The following is a 25178-nucleotide window of genomic DNA, read 5'->3' on the forward strand; positions in this document are numbered from 1 at the left end:
TGGGTTTTAATCCTTGAACAATTGCTGTGTGAGATATATAGGGCAAATGGAAATTGGAAGGGACTTCAGAATGGAATAGATAAACATGGCAGGTGAAATTTACAAAGCAAATAAATTAATTCTGCAATTGGAGGCATTGGAGTGAACATCTCAGAGGGATATAAAAGCTGGTAAGGCGGATCGTCCTCATGAAGTTGCAAACCTGGGGAAAACAGTGCCTTATCATCTGATGCTGTGGTCATGGTCTGGAAAGAGGCTTGTGGAAATTGTCAAGAGTTCAAGCTAAGCCAATGCACTGTAGCAGTTGGTTTGCCCAAAGGACAAAAGTTTTCACAAAACAGCAGATTTCATAGTCTAAAGTAAAAACAACCTGCTCATACTGGAAATTTGAAATTTAAGACCACAGTGATAACTATGATTCAGAAAGAAGGAAGACATTTGAGGTACCTATGGAAAGTCTCATCATTGGACTAGATATATGGAGGATAGAAGAAGTGGGAGAATGAAATGGTATCTTTACAAGGGCAAGGAAGGAGGATGTGTAGTCAATTTAGCTGCGTGTTTAGGGTTGAAAACATCTATTACAGAGCCAATTGTCTTTTCCAATCACACTTTATAAATTAATTAAGTTGTGTATAGGAGGAAACCTCTCAGCACTCCCCTTTTGTATCCTTCCCATTCTCTACCCAAAGCTGCCCACAGACTTGATATGCTCTTTAGATTTGTACCATATTTGTTAAATCATAGTAATTATTCAGCCTTATGCTATGTTCTCAGCCTGCACCACTTCATACTATTGACCCACGACTGCATCACCAGATCCAGCTTCAACCTTGTCATCAAGTTTGCAGATGACACAACAGTAGATGGCCTCATCAGCAACAATGATGTCACACTACAGAGAAGAGCTGGAAAATCTCTTGAAATGGTGCAAGAGTAGCAACCTGAGTCTTAATGTGGAGAAGACGAAGGAGATAATCGTGAATTTCAGGAAGTCCAGGAACGACTACCCTCCATTACACATGTAGTATAGAGAGTGGAGAGCACCAAGTTCTTTGGGGTTCACTTAATTAGTGACCTATTGTGGACACGCAACATCTCCTCACTTGTTAGCAAGTGCACTTCCTGTGAATACGGAAGCGGAGAAGGCAACTGGCCACCATTATGTCAACCCTCTATAGAAGCTCTATCGAGAGCATCCTGGTTAGATGCAGCACAGTGTAGTATGGTTGCTGTAGAGAAATGGATCGGAGGTCAATCCACAGGACAATAAGAGCGGCAGAGAGGATCACTGGAGTCTCCTTCCTCCCCCCCACACCATTGATGTGATATACCGGGATCATTGAGGACCCCTTCTCCCCTGGTCACAGCATCTTTCAGCTGCTCCTGTTGAAAAAGAGATACAGGAGTATCAGGGCAGCACCACCATCAGGCAAGGAACAGTTTCTTCTGACAGGCAGCGAGAATGCAGAACGACCAAAGAACTGCTCACAATAATCATCTGAGACTCTCATGTTCATAAAACAATATTTATATAGATGAAATACTTGTCCTGCATATGTTTGTCTGTATGTGTGTTGTCTGTATGTGTGTTGTCTGTATGTGTGTTGTCTGTATGTGTGTTGTCTGTATGTGTGTTGTCTGTATGTGTGTGTGGGGGCTGGGCGTGCGTGGGGGGGCTGGGCGTGCGTGGGGGGGCTGGGCGTGCGTGGGGGGGCTGGGCGTGCGTGGGGGGGCTGGGCGTGCGTGGGGGGGCTGGGCGTGCGTGGGGGGGCTGGGCGTGCGTGGGGGGGCTGGGCGTGCGTGGGGGGGCTGGGCGTGCGTGGGGGGGCTGGGCGTGCGTGGGGGGGCTGGGCGTGCGTGGGGGGGCTGGGCGTGCGTGGGGGGGCTGGGCGTGCGTGGGGGGGCTGGGCGTGCGTGGGGGGGCTGGGCGTGCGTGGGGGGGCTGGGCGTGCGTGGGGGGGCTGGGCGTGCGTGGGGGGGCTGGGCGTGCGTGGGGGGGCTGGGCGTGCGTGGGGGGGCTGGGCGTGCGTGGGGGGGCTGGGCGTGCGTGGGGGGGCTGGGCGTGCGTGGGGGGGCTGGGCGTGCGTGGGGGGGCTGGGCGTGCGTGGGGGGGCTGGGCGTGCGTGGGGGGGCTGGGCGTGCGTGGGGGGGCTGGGCGTGCGTGGGGGGGCTGGGCGTGCGTGGGGGGGCTGGGCGTGCGTGGGGGGGCTGGGCGTGCGTGGGGGGGCTGGGCGTGCGTGGGGGGGCTGGGCGTGCGTGGGGGGGCTGGGCGTGCGTGGGGGGGCTGGGCGTGCGTGGGGGGGCTGGGCGTGCGTGGGGGGGCTGGGCGTGCGTGGGGGGGCTGGGCGTGCGTGGGGGGGCTGGGCGTGCGTGGGGGGGCTGGGCGTGCGTGGGGGGGCTGGGCGTGCGTGGGGGGGCTGGGCGTGCGTGGGGGGGCTGGGCGTGCGTGGGGGGGCTGGGCGTGCGTGGGGGGGCTGGGCGTGCGTGGGGGGGCTGGGCGTGCGTGGGGGGGCTGGGCGTGCGTGGGGGGGCTGGGCGTGCGTGGGGGGGCTGGGCGTGCGTGGGGGGGCTGGGCGTGCGTGGGGGGGCTGGGCGTGCGTGGGGGGGCTGGGCGTGCGTGGGGGGGCTGGGCGTGCGTGGGGGGGCTGGGCGTGCGTGGGGGGGCTGGGCGTGCGTGGGGGGGCTGGGCGTGCGTGGGGGGGCTGGGGGGGCTGGGCGTGCGTGGGGGGGCTGGGCGTGCGTGGGGGGGCTGGGCGTGCGTGGGGGGGCTGGGCGTGCGTGGGGGGGCTGGGCGTGCGTGGGGGGGCTGGGCGTGCGTGGGGGGGCTGGGCGTGCGTGGGGGGGCTGGGCGTGCGTGGGGGGGCTGGGCGTGCGTGGGGGGGCTGGGCGTGCGTGGGGGGGCTGGGCGTGCGTGGGGGGGCTGGGCGTGCGTGGGGGGGCTGGGCGTGCGTGTGTGGCCTCTGGCTGTGTGTCTGCATGTTTTGCACCGAGGACTGGAGAATGGTGTTTCATTGGCTGTACAATCAGATGACAATAAATTGACTTGACTTATTTTAGTGGTGTATTTGGAGAATTTTGCCTATATTTCTAAAAGTTTCTGTGTTATTTGAAAATAAGATGGTGGTGGTAAGAAATCTAAAATTTCTTGAAATACACCAAGTTAGATAACATCTACGCAGGGGAATTCATTAATGTTCTAATCAATAACTGATTAGAAGAAGCTCATTTAAAGGCACTATGGCTGTCTCATCTGTACTTCAGATATATGCTATTTACCTTCCATTTGAGCAGCTTTTGCCACTCTATGACCCACTTCACCATCCTATTTGTCCTGATGAAGTTTATTGACATCTGATTGTACGAGTACAACCCAATGAAACAACGTTCTCTGGTTTGTTCTTCAGGCAGGTATGGTCATGTTCTCCACCAAGGCCATCCTCCCTCTGTTGTGCTATGATTCCAATAATACTAATAAGTTTCAATTTGAGGTAATATAAGCAATTGCCTGTTTTAATTTTTTTTTTGAGTAGTGTCAGTATCTTTTCCTCAAATGTCCAAATATTGAACAGGAATTTTTGTTTTAAGCATGGCTTGTTAGGTTTATACTAACACCTTAAAATAGTGCTCTTACTATGTGTAGTTCAGTTAGCATGATGTACTTTAGCTGTCATTCCTCAATTTTTTTGAGCTTTCTGATTATGTTTGCTTATTTTTAGACCTGTTGTTTAAAGTGGAATTCACCAGTGTTAAGTTTCAATGGCTTTGTCTTGATTCATCAGTAATCAAAAGCTTACACCTTGTCCTGTTTACCGCATGGATAAGATTTGATTTCTTACTTTCTCTTATTTGTGGCAGGTCAATACAGCCAAGGTGTTGTTAGACTTGGATGAAGAATTTGGTGCTCTCCAGACTACCTTGGATGAAATAAAGGACAGAATGACAAGCAAGATTAAACAAGAACAAGCATGCAAAAGTCAAGAACTTCAGGTAAGAGCTATACTTCATAACAAAATTCTTTTGTTGTAATTAACTGGAAGAATGAGATTTATGTCTGTGTACATAGTTAACTTTTAGGATTTTTTTTCTTGTACCTTGTATATCGTTACCAGTTTAAACTGATAGTTCAAATTTTATCATATAGTGCTTACTTAGCTACTCATGCAATTAGAAATTAATGTCAACATTCACTATTTCAACCATTAACAACCTATTTTGACAAGTGTTTGTTGATGAGTTGGAAGTTGGGTTTGGTATATGAGCTCAATTGATTTGTCATGTATATCTGATGTTGGTATCACAAATGGAAGTAGTCAATTTGCTGGTAGAGCATAGATCTTTTTCAGTAAATGAAAAGCAATCTAACAACTATTTTGATTTTTGTAAGGTGCGCTCATTAAAGGTACACATGAAGTTTACACTTCGCCATTCAATAGACACACACACATGCAGTCAATGCATTTTTCATTGTACATTGAAAATAATCAAAAGATCAGTTTATAGAATCATAAATACTGAATGGAAGCAGACCCTTTGATTAAGTCTGTACTGATCAACCAAATATTTGTTTATGTTTATACATTGCTTCTGGAGCTCTTGGTTATTCTCGTTAGATCAGTCCTCTTTGCTTCTGGCGATTGTCCAACAAGGGCTCAGCGGCTGAGGGACCCACATAGGCTGTGGGTGATGTGGTCAGGGTTACCCACACTATCTGCAAACTGCTGGAGACTGGCTCAAAGGAGCTAGGTATCAGAACTGGGATTTGAGATGGTGCTGAGGACAAGGACTCCCTAAGGGCCTCGGGTGCTGAAGGCTTCTTCATCCTGTTGGAGGTTTGGATCTGGAGCTCTGGTTGCCAATGGATCTAACTGAAGTCTGTATGGCTGCAGAAGCTGCAGGGCTGTTGAAGTCAAATCCAAGGGCACTCAGTGACTCTGAAGGGACTTTCTTTTACTTTCTCTCGAACTGTAAGGGGCGCCAGGTGACACTAATGGCTACTTTGCCTTATGAAAGGCAAGACAATTTTGTGTAATGTTACATGTTCTGTACTATTACATGACAACGAGGGAATCTTGAGGCAAAGTCAATGATATCCCCCTTCTGGGCAGACTGAACATCTTCTATGCTCGGTTTGATGAGAACAGGCTAATACCAAAGAAAGTTCTGTCTACCCCTGATGAGCGGGTCCCTTGCATAGCCATGGCTGAGCTGTGGTAAATTCTACCCAAGGTAAGCAGGACCACACAATTTGCCTGGTTGAGTCCTGAAGGACTGTCCAGACCAACTCATGGAGGTTCTTATGGACATCTTCAACATGTCATTACAGCAGTCCTATTGTCTCTGCATGTTTCAATACAGCCACCATTATCCAGGTACCAAAGAGGGCAACAGTAACAGTCCATGACTACTGCCCAGTAGTACTGACATCCACTATTCGTTGTCATTGTGGCTATCCCTCATGGTCAAGGACAATGGCATTTATTCTGTTGATCCACAGAGTGAAGATGCCTGTGTGTGTGTTGTTTAACATATACTTGATGTTCCACTCCAAGAAGCACAACTAATTCCAATGACATGAAAACCACGACGATTGGAACAAATGTATTTGTTGCAGCCTTCATCTGCCTTCGCATCTACTGAGTTTAGAGTAACTTTATCTGCCTGTTTCACCATTGAGGGCTTGGATTTTTCTTTGTCAGGGACCTTACCACCATGGGTGATTCTACCAGGAGTATAGCTCCAGACAGCATCACTCTCAGGATTACAGGACCACACAAGCTTCTCCACCACGACAAGGTGACTGTAGTGCATGTCGAAAGAATCAAAGGCTTGTTGATCCAAACCAAGGCTTTTATTAACCAAAACACTGGAGCACATCACATGTAGGTCGACCAATCTAGAATGATCTGGGTCTGGTGAGGAGCAACCCTATAAGACCTGCCAGTGGGTGTGGCTACACTCTCAACCAATCACAGCCATCCTATACTACAATATACACATATATACATCGGTGATAGAATCCATACTATCACATTCACTGCTTCTTTGAGAACTGACCCCGGGGTGAATGGAGGGTTGTAAAAATAAAAATGGGGCAGGGGGGCAGAGAGAGAGAGGCTGGTGGGAGGTGAAAGGGTTCCCTCCACCATGGTGAAAGGGTTCCCTCCACCATGGTGAAAGGGTTCCCTCCACCATGGTGAAAGGGTTCCCTCCACCATGGTGAAAGGGTTCCCTCCACCATGGTGAAAGGGTTGAGCAGCAGAGAGGGTCATTGGGGTCTCTCTCTCTCTCTCCCCCATCAACGTGATTTATAAGACATAGGAGTAGAAATAGGCTCTTTAGCCCATTGAGTCTGCCTCGCCACTTAATCTTGAGGTGATCCATTTTCCCATTCAGTCCCACTACCTGTCTTTAAATTTTAAATTTAGACATAAAGCATGGTAACTCACCATTTCGGCCCACGAGCCCATGCTGCCCAATTTATAGCCCATTAACCTACAACCCCGGTAACATTTGAATGGTGGGAGGAAGCCGGAGCCCCCGGAGAAAACCCATGCAGACACGGGAAGAACTTACAAACCCCTTAAAGACAGTACGGGATTTGAACCCTGGTCTGGTCACGATCACTGGTGCTATAAAGGCATTGCATTAACTGCTTCTCCAATCATTCTGTCCCAAAGACTGCAACAAATCCATCAACTCCAATCGTTATGGTTTTCATGGCATTAGAATTAGTTGGTTGATTTGTGAAGTGTTATGTGCTTCTAGGAGTGCAACATCAAGTACACATTAAACAAATATATGCACAGGCCTCTTCGTCTCCTCCCCATAACCTTTGGTGCCCTGGATAATCAAGAATCTATCAATCTCTGCCCTAATTCTCAAATTTCTCAGATTTACCCCATTCTGGCAAAAGAAATGCCCTTCGATCCTGAAATTGTGCCTTTTGTCCTCTAATCCCCCACCATGGGAAGCAACCTTTCTATGTCTACCCTGACCATGCCTTTCAACGTTTGAAATGTTTCAATAACCTTCCTCCACCACCACCCCTATTCATCTAAATTCCAAGAGTTGTCAAATGCTCCTCAGCTGATAACCCTTTCACTCCCAATGCAAACTCCGGGAGATCCAAAATGAGTGGTGGACTAGCATCGCCAAATAGACCCAGCTTAGCGCCGACATTGGCGACTTCAAGGGTTTTTATGAGGCACTAAAGGCGGTGTACGGACCCTCACCCCAATTCCAAAGCCCTCTGCAGAGCTCAGATGGCAAAGTCCTCCTCAGTGACAAGATCTCCATCCTCAATCAATGGTCAGAACACTTCCAATCCCTTTTCAGTGCCAACCGCTCAGTCCAAGAATCTGCCCAGCTCCAGCTCCCTCAACAACCCTTGAGGCTAGAGCTGAATGAGGTCCTTACCTGGGAAGAGACATATAAGGCAATTGAACAACTGAAAAGTGGGAAAGCAGCAGGTATGGATGGAATCCCCCCCAGAGGTCTGGAAGGCTGGCGGCAAAGCTCTGCATACCAAACTGCATGAGTTTTTCATGCTCTGCTGGGACCAAGGAAAGCTGCCTCAGGACCTTCGTGATGCCATCATCATCACCCTGTACAAAAACAAAGGTGAGAAATCAGACTGCTCAAACTACAGGGGAATCACGCTGCTCTCCATTGCAGGCAAAATCTTCACTAGGATTCTCCTTAATAGACTAATACCTAGTGTCGCCGAAAATGTCCTCCCAGAATCACAGTGTGGCTTTCGAACAAACAGAGGAACTACTGACATGGTCTTTGCCCTCAGACAGCTCCAAGAAAAGTGCAGAGAACAAATCAAAGGACTCTACACCTTTGTTGACCTCACCAAAGCTTTTGACACCGTGAACAGGAAAGGGCTTTGGCAAATACTAGAGCGCCTCGGATGCCCCCCAAAGTTCCTGCACGAAAACCAACAAGGTCGGGTCAGATACAGAAATGAGCTCTCCGAACCCTTCTCCATTGACAACGGCGTGAAGCAAGGCTGCGTCCTTGCACCAACCCTCTTTACTATCTTCTTCAGCATGATGCTGAAACAAGCCAATAAAGACCTCAACAATGAAGATGGTGTTTACATCCGGTACCGCATGGATGGCAGTCTCTTCAATCTGAGGCGCCTGCAAGCACACACCAAGACACAAGAGCAACTTGTCCGTGAACTACTCTTTACAGACGATGCCGCTTTAGTTGCCCATTCAGAGCCAGCTCTCCAGCGCATGACGTCCTGTTTTGCGGAAACTGCCAAAATGTTTGGCCTGGAAGTCAACCTGAAGAAAACTGAGGTCCTCCATCAGCCAGCCCCCCACCATGACCACCAGCCCCCCCACATCTCCATCGGGCACACTGAACTCAAAACGGTCAACCAGTTTACCTACCTCGGCTGCACCATTTCATCAGATGCAAAGATTGACAAAGAGATAGACAACAGACTCGCCAAGGCAAATAACGCCTTTGGAAGACTACACAAAAGAGTCTGGAAAAACAACCACCTGAAGAAATACACAAAGATCAGCGTGTACAGAGCAGTTGTCATATCTACGCTCCTGTTCGGCTCCGAATCATGGGTCCTCTACCGGCATCACCTATGTGTCTTAGAATGCTTCCATTAGCGCTGTCTCCGCTCCATCCTCAACATTCATTGGAATGACTTCATCACCAAGATTGAAGTACTCGAGCTGGCGGAGTCCACAAGCATCGAATCCATGCTGCTGAAGACCCAACTGCGCTGGGTGGGTCACGTCTCCAGAATGGAAGACCATCGCCTCCCCAAGATCGTGTTCTATGGCGAGCTCTCCACTGGCCACCGAGACAGAGGTGCACCAAAGAAGAGGTACGAGGACTGCTTAAAGAAATCTCTTGGTGGCTGCCACATTGACCACCGCCAGTGGGCTGATATCGCCTCCAACCATGCATCTTGGCGCCTCACAGTTCGGCGGGCAACAATCTCCTTTGAAGAAGACCGCAGAGCCCACCTCACTGACAAAAGACAAAGGAGGAAAAACCCAACACCCAACCCCAACCAACCAATTTTTCCTTGCAACCGCTGCAACCGTGTCTGCCTGTCCCGCATCGGACTTGTCAGCTACAAACGAGCCTGCAGCTGACGTGGACATACCCCTCCATAAATCTTTGTCTGCGAAGCCAAGCCAAAGAAAGAAGAAATGAAGAGCCCAAAACTGCTCACAATGCTCCGTGAGGTTTCACCAGTGCCTTATAAAGCCTCAACATTGCATCCATATTCTATCCTCTTAAAATGAATGCCAGCGTGGCATTTGCCTTCTTTACTGCTGTCTCAACCTGAAAGTTTACCTTCAGAGTATCCTGCATGATGACTGTCAGGTCCCTTTGAATTAGGGAATTTTCAGTTTTTTTCCCATTTAGAAAATAGTTTACCCACTTATTTCTTCTGCTAAAGTTCATGACTGTACACTTTCTGACATTGTATTTCATTTGTCACTTCTCTGCCATTTCTCCTAATCCAAGTCCTTTGGCAGCCTCTGTTTCCTGATGCTACCAGTTCCTCCACCTTCATATCATCTGCAAACATGCCCACAAAACCATTCATTCCATAATCTAAATCATTAGTATACAACAAAAAAAACAGTAGCCCTCAACCCCAATAGCAGCTGGCAACCAACCAGAATATGATCCCTGTTTTCTGACTCTATTTCCTGCTAATCAGCCAATGCTCATGTTATACCATGGTCTCTTACCTTGTTAAAGTAATCATATGTGCAGCACTGCTACGACACCCTAAACAGCACAAACCCACCATCACCAGGAGTGGGTGTTACAGTTTCTCGGGACTTGTCAATCAACTAATCCAGTCACGTATGTGAGATGGTTCACAAGAGTTCCCTTGGAACCAAGGGTATTGTAAATACTATAAATAGCTCTCTAATTGTAAATAAGAGTTTGTTCTTTAGATTTGGGAAAATACTGGCATCTATTGTTTCTCTCTGGTAGAAGATTGTACTCTACACAACATGTGCACAGCACAAACATTTGGCACATTTACAACACTTTGACGATGAGGTGACAATGGAACAGCTGCAGGCTGTCCATGAGCAGCAGCAGAAAAACGGAACAAATACAAGTGAGGCTAATTGACAAGCTGGCAGAAAAAATATCCTTTGGGACTCCAGCCATTGTAGAACATGAGCCTGAAGTTGATTCAAATTCGGCATATGCTTTAATGAGCTCTATCACTGAGTTCTCATTTGTCCCAGAGTCCAGTATATTTAAAACTTGGTTCAAAAAGTATTAAGACTTATTTTCAGTTAGCTTTGCCAAGTTCAATGATGCGTGGAAAATTAGGCTGTTTTTGTGGAAGTTAGGCTCTTGAGAACACGAATGCTACACAAACTTCATTCTGCCAAAACTTCCCTGTGAGCTCAGCTTCAAGGAAATACTTAACATGTTGGCAGAGATATTCAGTGAACAAACCCGACTGTTTAATATTCAGTATCAGTGCCTCAAAATGACTAAGAGATACCGAAGATTTTGTGACATACGTGGGTATGGTGATCCACAAAACACTCACATTATCAAGCGCATGTCTGCACCCACAGATGTGACCAAGCTATGTTCATTCCTGGGTCTTCTCAGTCACCACAGTTTATTTCTACGGGACATGCATAAACTCCATGATCCACTCAACAAACTCCTTACCATGGGTAGCAAATTGAAATAGACTTCAAAATGTCAAGAGTCATTCAATCAAGTTAAGTCGATGCTAAACTTGAACCTTCTTTTGACACACGACTTGGAGATTGTCGTAGCTTCAGATGCATCACAGACTGGGGTGGGTGCCGTCATTTCCCATATATTCCTGGGAATCAAAAAGCCATAGCACTTGCAGCATGCTCTCCAACAGCAGCAGAGCATAACTGGACAAATTGAAAAGGAAGCTCTAGCAAGTGTTTTTACGGTTAAGACTTTCCATAAAATGCTCTTTGGACGGCAATTCACTCTTCTGACAGATCACAAGCCACTCCTAGCAGTATTTGGTTCAAAGAAAGGAATTCCAATTTAGACGGCAAACCTTCTGCAAAGATGGGCAACCGTGTTACTTGGTTATGACTTCAAAATTAAACACCTGCTGACCACAAGTATTGGGCAAGCTGATGCATTGTCACGATTCATTAGCGAGCAGGAAATCAAGTATTCAAAGATGTTATTAACTCACTGACGGACACAGCAGAAAAAATTAGACAAGCAACGAACGGAGACGACCTCCTACAAGAGATAATGCATTATCATCATTCAGGGTGGTTAAAAACTTGTCCACAAATGAAAATCCAGCCATTCTTCAAAGGATAAGAATCATTGGCGATCACTAATGTCTGTCTTTTGATTGCAGAAAGGATTGTGATTCCCAAAGGTCTGCAATCTACAATCCTCAAACAGTTTCACAGTGGACATCTTGGAATGAATCACTGGAAAGCACCTGCACCAAGCTATGTTTACTGGCCTCTGATGGATGACCAGATTGAACAACTTGACACAGTCATATATCCAATGTGCCTTGGCTGCAAAATTCCCTGTTAAAACAAATCTACATTCCTAGCCTCAAACTTGCGGGCCATGGAATTGCCTTCATATTGACTGTGCAGGACCAATTAATGGGGAGTACTACCTAAATGTAGTGGATGCATACACCAAATGGCCTGAGATCATCAAAGTAGCCCAACCAACTGCATAGGCTACAATAATGGAATTTTAGACCATATTCAATTGCTTTGATTCTCCTGTAACATTAGTTTCAGACACAGAGACACAATTCATTACAGTCGGCTTTGTTTTTTTTAAATTTTGTAAGCAATACAGCATTACGTATATTTGTTTGCCTTCAATATCATCCTCCGTCCAATGGTCAAGCAGAACGTTTTGTGGATACATTCAAATGAGCTCTGAACAAGGCCAAGGGGAGGGCCAACGGAAGAGATCTTGCAGACATTCTTGTTAAATTACAGGATCACTCCAAACCCACGAACGCCAGATGGTACTTTGCCTGCTGAAAACTTCTTTGGTAAGAAAATACGAGCACCATATGATGTTATATTTCCATAAAGACCAGAATCTGGACTGAGAGATTATGATATGGAACAACAGTACAATTGCCGGCATGGATTCAAAGAAAGTGCGTTTCATGATGGACAGTGTGTGAAATAGAGGTAAGTCATATGTATGGCAGCTAAGGAGAATCCTAAGGAGAATTGGAGATGTTCTCTACCATGTACAAGTTGGACCAGACTTGCTTATCAGTTGTGACCAACAGAATGTAACCTTGCTGAAACACTGGCGCAACTTGGCCTGGATGCTCTGTTGGACACATTTGAACTTCAGAAACCATTGAACACTAATCATACCCATCACCCAGAAATGAGCTTATACCCTCTACGTCACTGGGTCTCGTAATGAAGTCTCAAAGTTCAGAGACCAATGAAACCCTTCCAGTTGGATCCCAGACTCCACTCATATAAGTAACCAGCTCAAAGGGGAAGTGCTAGGACGTCCTAAATAGAGCGACACCGACATCGCCAGGAGTGGGTGTTACCAGTTCTCGGGACTTGAACCATCAATTAACTAATCCAGTCATGTGTGTGAGATGGCTCACAGGAGTTCCCTTAGGACCAAGGGCATTGTAAATACTATAAATAGTTTTCTAATTGTAAATAAAAGGGTTTGTTCTTTGGATTTGGGAAAATGTTGGTGTCTGTCATTTCTCTCTGGGTCTAACGAGGTGGAAGCTTGTATTCCACACAACGTGTGCATAGCACAAACATTTGGCACATTTGCAACAAGCACCTTGTCAAAGACCTGAAAATCCAAATACACAACATCCACTGCATCTCTATCCTTCTTGTCTCTACTTCAAAGAATTTCAAAAAAGGCGACACGGTTGGCATAACAGTTAGCTCGATGCCTTTATAGCACCGGAAATTGGGACGCGTTCGAATCCTGCGCAATCTGTAAGGAGTTGGTATGATCTCCCCATGTCTCTGTGGGTTTTCCCCAGGGGCTTTGGTTTCCTTCCACTGTTTGGAATGTATCAGGGTTGTAGGTTAATTGGGTGTAAATTGGGCGGCATGAACTCCTGGCCGAAATGGCCTGTTACCATGCTGTATGTCTGAATTTAAAAATTAATTTTGTCATGCAAGCTTTTCCCTTAAGGAAACCATGCTGCGTTTATCCTATCTTGTCATTTGCCTTAAATCTTTGAGAACATCTTCCCAATCACTGACATCAGGCTAGCTAGTCTTAATTTCCTTTCTGCATCCTCCCTCTCTTGAATAGTGGGATGACATATGCAATTTTGTTTCCTCACCTCCCACACCCCCCCCCCACACACACCCCGACACACACTGACATCAGGCTAGCTAGTCTTAATTTCCTTTCTGCTGCCTCCCTCTCTTGAATAGTGGGATGACATATGCAATTTTGTTTCCTCACCTCCCACACCCCCCCCACACACACCCCGACACACACTGACAACAGGCTAGCTAGTCTTAATTTCCTTTCTGCTGCCTCCCTCTCTTGAATAGTGGGATGACATGGAATTTTTTTCCTCATCTCCCACACACACACCCCCCAAAGTCCTCCGGGACCATACCAGAATCTAATGATTCCTGAAAGATCATTACCAATGCCGCCAATTACTACAGCTACTTCTTTTAGAACCCGAGGGTGCAATCCATCTGGTCTCGGAAAATTGTCCACCTTTGGACCATTTAGCTTTCTGACCACCTTCTCCCTTAAAAGTGTGACTGTACTCCCTTCTCTTCCCTGATAATCTTTGACATCTGGCACACTGCTAAAGACTTCCACTGAGAAGATATATGCAAAATGCTCATTTAGTTCCTCGGCCATCTTATCTCCCATTAGTATTTCTCCAGTGTAATTTTCTAGTTCTGTACAACTCTCATCTCTTTTACTCTTTATATACTTGAAAAAGCCTTTTGCATTTTCTTTGAATTTACTAGTCTACTTTCATACGTCATCTTTTCCCCCTTATGATTTTTTTTAGTTACCTTCTGCGAGTTTAAAATAATATTCCAATCCTTTATATTCCCCCTAATTTTTGCTTCCTTGTCTGCCCTCTCTTTTGCTTTTGCATTGTGTTTGACTTCCCTTGTCAGCCACAGGTGTGACATTTTACCATTCAAATATTTCCTCTTTTTGATTTGTATTTATCTTGCAACTTCCTTATTTTTCACAGAAACTTCATCCATTGCTGCCATCTTCCTTACTAGCGCTCCCTTCCGCACTATAGCCAATTCCTCTCTCATGCTACTGTAATTTCCTTTACTCCCGTACAGATAATGTAGTGGTTAGCACAATGCCTTTACAACGCCAGTGATTGGGATCGGATCGTGTTCGAATCCCATACTGTCTGTATGAAGTTTGTACGTTCTCCCCATATCTGCATATGTTTTCTTCGGGGGCTCCAGTTATCTTCCACCATTCAAAACGTACTGGGGGGAGAAATGGGGTGTAAATTTGCAGCAGGGACTTGTGGGCTGAAATGGCTTGTTACCGAGCTGTATGAATAAAAAAATTTAATCCACTGAAAAACTGACAAATCTGACTTTAGTTTTTCACTCATATTGTGATCACTGCCCTGTAATGGCTCATTTACTTTATACACTCTAATCACCTCTGGTGATTAATCCAGTACAACTGATCCCCTTGTGCAGGATTTCTCAAACTTTTTCATTTCCACTCAGTACCATCTTAAGTAATTCCTATTTCATAGGTGTTCTGTGATTACTAAGGGATAACTTGAGGTGGTATGTGAGTGGAAAGAAAAAGGTTGAAAACCAGTTTTAATTGTACGTAATTGACTCATCGTGTGCACAGTTTCATAACTCCAATGGAAATGGGCCAATGACAATTTTTCTCAAGCAAAATATTTCAGTAATTAGATCTAGAGCAGTGGTTCTCAACCTTTTTTTCACACTAGCATCCCACCTTAAGTAATCCCTTACTAATCACATCACCTAAGGCATAGGATTTACTTAAGGTGGTATGTGAGTAGAAAGAAAAAAGTTTGGGAAACCTTGCCCTAGTGGGCTATTCAACAATCGGTTCTAAAACGCCATTCTATAAATTTTCTTGAGATCCAGTCCGAACCTGTTTTTTTCCCAATCTACTTGCATGTTAAAATACCTTCTCACTACCATATCATTGCCCTTCTGACACCTTTTCTATTTACTGTTGTAATTTGTTCTTCTGATCCTATCACCTCCTTCTGATGATTTAATGTTATTCCTTACCAAACCCCCTCTGCTTATTTACTTATCCTTTTGATACACAGTATATCCTTGGACATCCAGCTCCCAATGACATCCATCCTTTAGCCATGAGTCTGTAAAGGCCACGATGCCATTCCTGCCAATCGGTAGCTGTACTACAAGATCATCACTTTATTTCTTAGGTTCCATGCACTTAAATACAAAAGCGTTAGCTCTGTATTTGTTTTTTTTTAACTGTTTCCTTATTGCATGACGACAACTCCTAGTGGCTGCAGTTTAGCCTGATCTGCCTGTACTTCCACACAAGCTCCCTACCAGTCACCCCAGCCCACCCCTGCCAACCCCAACAGCACTGGCATCCCTCCCTGCCAGGATATTAGTTTCCCTCAAGTTCAGGTGCAACCTGCCCCACTTGAACAGGTCACCCCTTCCCTAGAAAAGGCTCCAATGATCCGAGAACTTCAAACCCTGCCCCCTGCACCATTTCTTCAGCTACTCATTTGTTTGTACAATTTTCCTCTTCTGACCTTTCCTAGCTCGTGGCAATCCAGATTACCACCTTGGAGGTCCTACTCTTAAACCTCTTTCCTAACTCCCACAACTTGTTTTGCAGGACTTCTACCTGACTCCTTTCTATGTCATTGGTACCAATGTGTACCACAGAATCTGGCTGCTACCTCCCCCTTAAAATATTCTGCACCTGCTTAGAGACATCCTGGATCTGATCACTTGGGAATCAACACAGTATCCTAGAGTCTCCTTTGTGGCTGCAGAATCTCTTATCTGTTCCCCTGACTATCAAATCCCCTATGACTATTGCTCTATCTAATTTCATCCTTTCTTTCTGAGGCTCAGAGCAGACTACGATGCTATTTGTGTGGCTGCTGCCTTGCCCAGATGGGTCATCCTACTTCGTAGTATCCAAAAGGTTATACTTGTTGCTGAGTGGAATGACCACAGAAGTACTCTGCACTGCCTGCCTGTTTCCTTTCTCTCTCCTGACTCTCATCTTCCTTCTGTCTCCTGAATGTGATTGCATCCATGTAACTCCTGTCAAATCACTCCCTCACCTTCCCGAATGATCTGGAGTTTATCCAGCTCCAATTCCCTAATACGGTTAGTAAGGACCTTCAGCTCGATGTACTTCTCGCAGATTAAGTCATCACTCTGACTATCCATATTCTCCAAGAGGAGCATATTTCTGCCTTAGCTTCCATTCCCACTGTCTATTAAAGAGTTAGAAAAATCTTGCCTTGCCTCAACTCCCACACTTCCACCTCTGCTCACCAAAACCTCTCGAGCCAAAACTTCAAATTCTCATTCCTACACTGGACTGCTCCACAATGGCTGCTCCTCTTGATCTTCCTTCCCTCTTACTAACTATAGCTAATTACCAGTAGCTAATGGAGAGATTTAAAGAAGCACCATGAGATGGTTGTCTAAAGAGGAGTTGCTAAAAATCAGTGAGGATCATGACCACCCCAAACTAGCCAATTGGACTAAAGGGGAAGTGTTCAACCTACAATACTTTAATTCAAGAAGCAGGGCTACCTCAATCTCAAACAATGCTTGCAGAGGCTGGGCTTTGTTGAAGCATATGAGATGATTGGTTTAATATTTCCATAAAACAGGTACAGCATTGTCCTCTCACAATAAAGTTTCACTTCAAATCCTAGAAAACATGGACCACCATATCTGTGGAACCATCTTTCAGCAAAGGCGAATGTTAGTAACCATTGTCTTTTGATATGCTATCAGGGTATTTTGCCATCTGAGGAGAAAAGGTATTTGTAGATCAAACAAAGATTATTGTTCACCTGGCAACATTGATCCCTGTTCTCACACATACTTCCAAAGTTTGGACACACAGTAGGCACAGAAGCACTAGAGAGAGAGAGCACCAAATCTGTCCAAGAACAATCCTCAAAATCCATTGACAGGATAAACCATCAGCCTGGAAGCTCAAGTTACACTTTTCATTGGAGGAATGCAAAGTCATTAGCATGCTTGGTGGTGAACTCCCAGAGGAGAGGTGACTCCATGCTCTGTCAAGACATGATATTTCCGGATGGATATAGCAGTTACAAGAATGTTTCTCACAAGCTCATAGGAAAAAATGCAAGATTTCTTTCAAATTCTGGCAATCGGGAGCCCATGACTTTGCAGGGTGAAAAAGGAACATTTGAATGGGCAGTGATGGTTTTTAGTTCATGTGCCACACAGTAGTCTAACTTAAATGATGGAAAGGTCACACCAACTCCCAATCTATCCATATTCATCTCTGCCATCAAGGACACATTGCCCAATCCATGGCCTTCTGCTGTTACCGCACTTATCTGTTTAATAACTGGTGTCGTTAGCAAGTCTTGATCAAAACAAAGCAAAATATGAGAGAGCACATAAAATTCTGTTGTGGCAATTAAAAGTGGAAGAGACATCAAGGATGATTAATGCAAATCAAACAGAACCTGACCAGTTAACATATAATCTGAAATAAATTAATTATACTTTTAAACAATATTATACAAAATTCTCTAAGTCAGAATTGCTAGGTGACTCTTGGGAGATAGATGAATTTATTTCATTGATTGAAATGCCAAAATTGGAAAATTGAGATCAGATTGAATTGGATGTCCCCTTTACCAGAGAAGAGATTCAAAAAGCCTTGATTATATTACAGGGGAAGATGGTTTTCCACCCAAGTTTTATAGATAATTTAAAGATCTTTTGATGTCTCTTATATGGCGGAGACTTGGACTCTTCGGGAATCCTCAACAGCTATTATCAAGGTGCTACTGGAAAAGAAACAAGATCCATTAAAACCATCCTCATATTGACCTATTTCTCTATTAAATGCAGATTACAAGATTCTGGCTAAAGTGCTAACTAATAGATTAGGGCAATATCTACCTAAATTGATAAATCCAGATCAGGTAGGCTATGTAAAAAAAAAAAAAGTCACTCTGCAGACAATTTGTGCATATTATTAAATGTAATTCATCTGGCTAAGTCTAAAGTGAACCCAAGTATAACTATCTTTGGATGCAAAAAAAGCCTCTTGATCGGTTAGAATGGCCGTTTCTATTCAAAGTGTTAGAAATATTTGGAATGGGCCAAATTTTTATTAACTGGATAAAAACCCTTTTCATAAGCCACGGGGCAAAATTATAACTTATGGTCAGATGTCGATGATGTTTCCTTTGAGTAGATCCAGTAGACAGGGGTGCGTACTGTCACCAGGTCTTTTTGTTTTGGCAGTTGAACCATTAGCAGAGGCCATAAGGAAGGATCAGACATAAAGGGATTCATAATTGACCAGGAAGAGCATAAAATTTGTTTGCAGACAATGTGCTGTTGTATTTATCAGACCCTGATGAAACTTTGGCCAAATTGGAGAAATATGGAAGAGTCTCTGGTTACAAAATTAATTTGGAAAAAAGTGAAATTATGCCACTAACATTTTGATTATGAAAGATGCCAAAAAGGAAGTCAGTTCAAATGGAAATTGGAAGGAATTTAATATTTAGGAATAAAGTTAGTCAGTAACTTACAATATTTATATAGACTTAACTATCTCCTTATGCTTGGAAAGATAGAAGACAATCTTCAAAGATGGAAGAACTTGCCTATTACTTTAGTTGGGATAGTTAATTGTGTGAAAATGAAAAAAATGAAAGTGATGCCAAGACTGCAAAACCTCTTCCAGTCGTTGCCTATTCCCTTACCTCAGAATTTATTTAAAATACTCAATGGTCATATAAGACAATTTCTTTGGAATAATAAAATGCTTAGGAACTCCATGGGGAAATTGACAAGGGGAATATAAAGTGGTGGGGGGGTGGGGGGGGTAGTGGTTAAGAGTACCAGATTTTAGAAGAGATCTCCTTTATAGATCCAAATAGGATTACATACATTGAGGGAGAGGACAGCGAAGGATTTTATATACAAATGGAATGTTAAATTATTATTTTATAAAAAAAATAACCCTATTTTAATACATATGATTAAAATATGGCATGAGATTAACAAATGTATTGGAAAGCAAAAGTGGTGATATCACCAAAAGCACCACTGTGCCAGAATGAATTGTCCATGAGTTTTGGTATTAAAATTCTTAATACTTGGTGTGAGAAAGGAATTAGGCATATTGAAGATTGTTATGAGGAAGGGCTACTTATGTCCTTTGAAAAACTAAAACAAATATGAATTAATGAATAGAACCTTCCACTATTTTCTGTAATTAAAGTCCTTCTTGTGAGAAACATGAAGCCCTACAAGTAATGGTGGAAGGAATGCTTAGGTTTGGAAATACACCTAAATTTATAACTAGGCTGTATTTTGTTCTCCAAGGTGAAAGTGCAAACCAGGCCTACATTGGTCGAGAGAGAAGTGGGAGTTGGACCTGGGTTTTATAATACCAGAGGAGTGTTGGTCTAATTGGTGTTTGGATAATATATAACATATAACAGTTTATGGCATGGAAACAAGCCATCTCGGCCCTACGTCCTCGCCGGTTCACTCAAACAACTCCACTAGCTCCCACCGCCTATTCTCCGCCCATAACCCTCTAACCCCCCTCTTATCCATGTATATATCCAGCCTCTTCTTCAATTAAAGAATTGACTCTGCCTCAACTATTTCCTCTGGAAGATTATTCCATTCAGCCACTACTCTCTGAGTGAAGAAGCATCCTCTAATGTTTCTCCTAAAATTTTACCCCCTTACCCTCAACTTGTGTCCTCTTGTTTCAACCTCCCCTGCTCTCGGGGGAAGAGTCTACTTGCATCTAGTCTATCTATTCCCTTCATAATTTTAAACACCTCTATCAAATCCCCTCTCAAAAGTCTACGTTCCAATAAATAAAGTCCTAACCTCTTCAATCTTTCTCTGTACTCTAGGTATTTTAAGTCAGGCAACATCCTTGTAAATCTTCTCTGCACCCTCTCCACCTTATCTATAATCCTTCCTATAATTTGGAGACCAGAACTGAACACAATACTCCAAACCTGGCCTCACCAACGTCTTAAACAGTCACAGCATCACTTTCCAGCTCCGATACTCTATGCTATGATTTATGAAGGCTAGCATACCAAATGCCTTCTTAACCACCCTGTCAACATGGGAATCCACCTTCAAGGAATGCTTCACCATAACTCCAAGATCTCTTTGTTCTTGTGCATTCCCCAATGTCCTCCCCTTTACTATATATGTCCTATTTTGATTATTTTTACCGAAATGAAGCACCTCACATTTCTCTACATTAAATTCCATCTGCCATCTTTCAGCCCAACTCTCCAGACAAACCAAATCCTTCTGTAATCCCTGAAAACCTTCCTCGCTATCCACCACTCCCCCTATTTTCGTATCATCTGCTAATTTACTCACCCAGTTAACCACCCCATTATCCAAATCATTAATATAAATTATGAACAACAGGGGACCTAGCATCGATCCTTGAGGTACTCCGCTTGTCACAGGCTTCCATCCTGACAGACAGTTGTAAAAAATCTTGCGTGTCATCCTTGCGCAGTGGCCATGCTAATCTTCTCTGTATCGTTCCAATTTTAGTATATGTGCTGTCGAAGCGAGCACATCAATGATCATCAATGATCAATGCAAGATGTGGACTAGTTGTGCTGATGTGGATGGGTATTCAGAGGATAGAGGATTGTTTTGAAGCTGTAAGTTTTATAACATTTGAACAAATGAAGAATAAGTTTAATGTGCCTGATAATACCTTTCTTTCTTATTATCGTTTAGGCTTTTTTGACTGATAAAATAGGTCCCAAATTGATGCTACTGAGTTGCAGTGAGTCATTAGGCTTCTTCAGGTGCATTTTCCACTAAGAATGCGCCTGAAGTAGAGGAAGCGGCCCTTTGAATTGTTGTTCAGATGGCAACGCTAAAAGCACAGCGCTGGCCACCTGAAGGGACAGCTGCACGGGATGCGCCTCTGAGCGCACTCCGGTTCCTGTCACTTTGGGCTGTCAGGTTTGGGATGGCTGGCTGTCAGAGTTGGGACCGCCAGTGTGGGCTATCGGCGCGGGGATGTCCCCACACTGATCCTGCTGTTCTGCTCTCCCAACAGCCTCATATCATTCCCTATACTGTGGGGCGGGCGGCGTGGGCTGCATCAGTTGGGGTGAGCGGGGCAGGCTGTAGAGGTTGGGGCAGATGGTGCGGGGTTTTGGGGTTGGAGAGGCCAGCGCGGGCATTAGTGGTTGGAATGGCCGGCGCGGGCAGTAGGGGTTTGTGCGTATGGAGCGGGCTGCAGCGATTGGGGCGGGCGGTGCGGGCTGTAGAGGTTGGGGCGGGCGGCGCGGGCTGTAGAGGTTGGGGCGGGCGGCGCGGGCTGTAGAGGTTGGGGCGGGCGGCGCGGGCTGTAGAGGTTGGGGCGGGCGGCGCGGGCTGTAGAGGTTGGGGCGGGCGGCGCGGGCTGTAGAGGTTGGGGCGGGCGGCGCGGGCTGTAGAGGTTGGGGCGGGCGGCGCGGGCTGTAGAGGTTGGGGCGGGCGGCGCGGGCTGTAGAGGTTGGGGCGGGCGGCGCGGGCTGTAGAGGTTGGGGCGGGCGGCGCGGGCTGTAGAGGTTGGGGCGGGCGGCGCGGGCTGTAGAGGTTGGGGCGGGCGGCGCGGGCTGTAGAGGTTGGGGCGGGCGGCGCGGGCTGTAGAGGTTGGGGCGGGCGGCGCGGGCTGTAGAGGTTGGGGCGGGCGGCGCGGGCTGTAGAGGTTGGGGCGGGCGGCGCGGGCTGTAGAGGTTGGGGCGGGCGGCGCGGGCTGTAGAGGTTGGGGCGGGCGGCGCGGGCTGTAGAGGTTGGGGCGGGCGGCGCGGGCTGCAGCGGTTGGGGCGGTCGGCACGGGTTATGCTACAGCCTGCGCCAGCTCCCCCAAATGTTGCAGCCCGTGCCGGCCACTCGAACCTCTACAGCCCTCGCCAATCGACCCACAGTGTGGGGACTGATATCGGGCAGTTGGGAGAGAGCGAGATCAGTGTGGGGACGACCCTGGGCTGACAGCCCACACCGGCTACCCCTGCCCTGACATCCTGTGCTGGGGGCAGGGGCAGCTGGGAGGGGTGCTGCCAGCTGACTGTCACCCCCTTAGCAGCTGCTTTTAGGCGGCTGCATTCAGATGGCTGGGGGACCACTGTGCTGCGGCAATTATCCCTCTCGGAGGAGGGTTACAAAGTTTGCCTCACAGGGGCCTCCTGCACATTCTCCCGACAGCCGCATATTGCCATAATATGCGGCTTTACAGGCAGGGAATTTGGCCACCTGAAAGTGCCTGTTGATTGATTCATAATAGTAATGTAAATACATTTATAATTTTTCTTCAAAGGAAAGCCTCCAAAATAGGGGTGCCTAAATTGAAATTGAGATGGGAAGTAGACCTAAACAGGAAAATAGATGAGAAAAATTGCATGTAGCTATGTAAAGATAATATGACAAAAATTATACATGTTAGATATAGGCTGGTTCAATATAATTTTTGCATCAGTTACATCTGACTCCACAAAAATTAAAAAGATTGAATCCTGCATTATTGGATTTGTGTTTTAGGTGTGGACGAGAGATTGGATCATTTTTGCATTCTACTTGGCAGTGTCCTAAAGTTGCACCTTTTTGGAAGAATAATGGGTAAAGTTCTCTCAGGATCTGATGTTATTTTTGTTGTGTAATCTCAAGGTTATAACATCCAAATTAAAATTAGCTATGTATTAAACTGCATTTGTAAAAATTGATTTAGCAGTTTCTTGGAAATGTATAGCAACAACTTGTAAATCGGAAAGAGATTTAAGGATGGAGAGATGGCATGAGGAACTTCATAGTTGTATACCACTTGAGAAGATCACTGATAATTTACTAAAGAAATATCATATATTTTGGAAAATAAAGGCACTCATAATTGCAAAATGTGGGTATGAGCATTTAATAGACCCTCTGAAGACCTCATTTCTTGGTAACCTCCAATATTAGATTTTATGATGTATATAGTTCATTCCCATGGCATTCTCCAGTCCTCTCTTTTTTGTTTTTCTTTATAGGGCTTGGGAGGGGCAGGGTGGGGGAAGAGAAGTTTTACACCACTTGTATAATCTTCAGAAGTTCTTTCATTGAATGAAATGTATTTACTGTTATGGTTTAAAATTTATAAATAAAATGTTAATAAAAAAGATATGGACTGGTTCAATACAATTTTTTGCATCAGCTATATCTCATGCCACAAAAACTGCATAAATTAAAATCCGAAATATCTGAAATATGCTTCAGATATGGTATAGTGTGACAGAGTATTTAGAGGTTGTTTGGGAGGAATTGTTAGAGCAGCTTGCACACACACATTTTAAAAAACAGAATATTTGCAGGATCTTTGCAGAATGCTTTTTGCAGGAGGCAACAAAGTATCGACAGCAGCTTGCCTGGGAGAGCATGTGATTTTTGCAGGCAGAGAAGAGTTTTGTTCTCCAAGATGGAGGGTGTGAAACAGAGAGGAGAGAGACAAATCTCTTCCAGAGGGACAAGCTGGCAAACTTTGGAAGACTGCCTGGTCAAAGGAGAAGACTGGCAGTGTGAAAGGTGACCTGAAAGAAAGAGAATCACCCAGAGAACCCTGAAGGGGGCTAGTTTCAACAGCAAGACTGATTAAGAAGGAATCAGTTGCGGATGTCCTGGAAAAGGAATCTCTCTCTGAAAACCAGCAAGAACCCTCCTGAGTGGTAACCATTTGCCTGTTAAGCACCAAAGACTGGTGAACTTTGTTAATGCTAACTTCTGTGCACAGTACAGTCCATTCAGAAATCTGATGGCAGAGGGGAAGAAGCTGTTTTTATGCCGGTGATGTACCTCCTTCCTGATGGTTGCAAAGTGAAGAGGGTATGGCCTGTGTGGTGAGGGTCCTAGAGGATAGAGGCTGCTTTCTTAAGACACCACCTCTTGTAGATGTCCTTAAAGGAGTGGACTGATGCCCTTGATGGTGCTGGCCAGGTTCACAACTTTCTGTAGTCCTTTCCTGTCTTGCGCATTGGCACCTCCATACCAGATAGTGATGCAAGCAGTCAGAATGCTCTGCATGGAGAACCTGTAGAAATTTGCAAGAGTCTTTAGTGACATACCAAATCTCCTCAAACTCCTCACAAAGTAGAACCACTGGCAAGCCTTTTTCGTGATTGCATCGACAAGGAGGTTCCAGGACAGTTCTCCCGAGATGTTAACACTCAGGAATTTGAAGTTTTTAACTCTTTCCACCGTTGACTCTTTGATGAAGACTGGTTAGTGTTCTCCTTATTTCCCCCTCCTGAAGTCCACAATCATATCCTTAGTTTTTCTAGTGTTGAATGCAAGGTTGTTGTACATCATTCAACTGGCTGATCTACCTTACTCCTGTGCGCTTCCTCATTCTTATCTATGATTCTGCCGATAACCATGGTATTTTTGAAGGAACTGTATTGTGGATAGAGAACTGCTTGGCAGACAGGAAGCAGAGAATGGTCATAAATGGGTCATTTTCAGATAGACAGGCAAAATGATTTAGATCATAGTTTCTCAAGGTGGGGCATGGGGCTTAAGAATATTTTAGTAGGAACATTTTGGGAAATAATTAAAAAGTTGGTTTGAAAAAATAAACGTTGGTGTAAAAGATGTGACTTGGCAACACTTAAGTCAACACAATTGTGGTAACTTCCAAGTAAAATCACTTTGTTTTTATTTTCTTAATGTGTTTTTGCTCTTCTGATGTTTCTATTATTTTAACTGTTTTTATCCTTGGTTAACATTATAATTATATATTTTCTGGCAATGAGGATTCCAAATTCATCTCAACAATCATGACTCTGTCCATACCCCTTTACTTTTTCAGTTCTGTAGTGAGACCTTTATCTGTATGTTTCTTTATGC

General features: G+C 45.1%; 1 protein-coding gene and 1 pseudogene across 11 annotated transcripts in view; one reads left to right on the plus strand and one right to left on the minus strand.

The window, feature by feature from the left end:
- The window catches only part of fsd1l (fibronectin type III and SPRY domain containing 1-like), a 127369-nt gene that overhangs the window by 8911 nt on the left and 93280 nt on the right, over positions 1 to 25178 (plus strand). For 6 of the 11 annotated variants that reach the window (XM_069926156.1, XM_069926163.1, XM_069926147.1 and 3 more), the window contains exon 3: positions 3859 to 3990. In XM_069926156.1, coding sequence (XP_069782257.1) covers positions 3859 to 3990 — 132 coding nt within the window. Of the gene's footprint in view, positions 1 to 3858; positions 3991 to 18200; positions 18224 to 20858; positions 20972 to 22844; positions 22923 to 25178 lie in introns of those variants that run through there. The other 5 variants (XM_069926186.1, XM_069926181.1, XM_069926193.1 and 2 more) reach the window with 4 other exon arrangements.
- Positions 20782 to 20882, minus strand: LOC138752129 (U6 spliceosomal RNA; annotated as a pseudogene).

The sequence above is a fragment of the Narcine bancroftii genome, chromosome 1 (genome assembly GCF_036971445.1).
Source record: "Narcine bancroftii isolate sNarBan1 chromosome 1, sNarBan1.hap1, whole genome shotgun sequence".
Lineage (NCBI taxonomy): Eukaryota > Metazoa > Chordata > Chondrichthyes > Torpediniformes > Narcinidae > Narcine > Narcine bancroftii.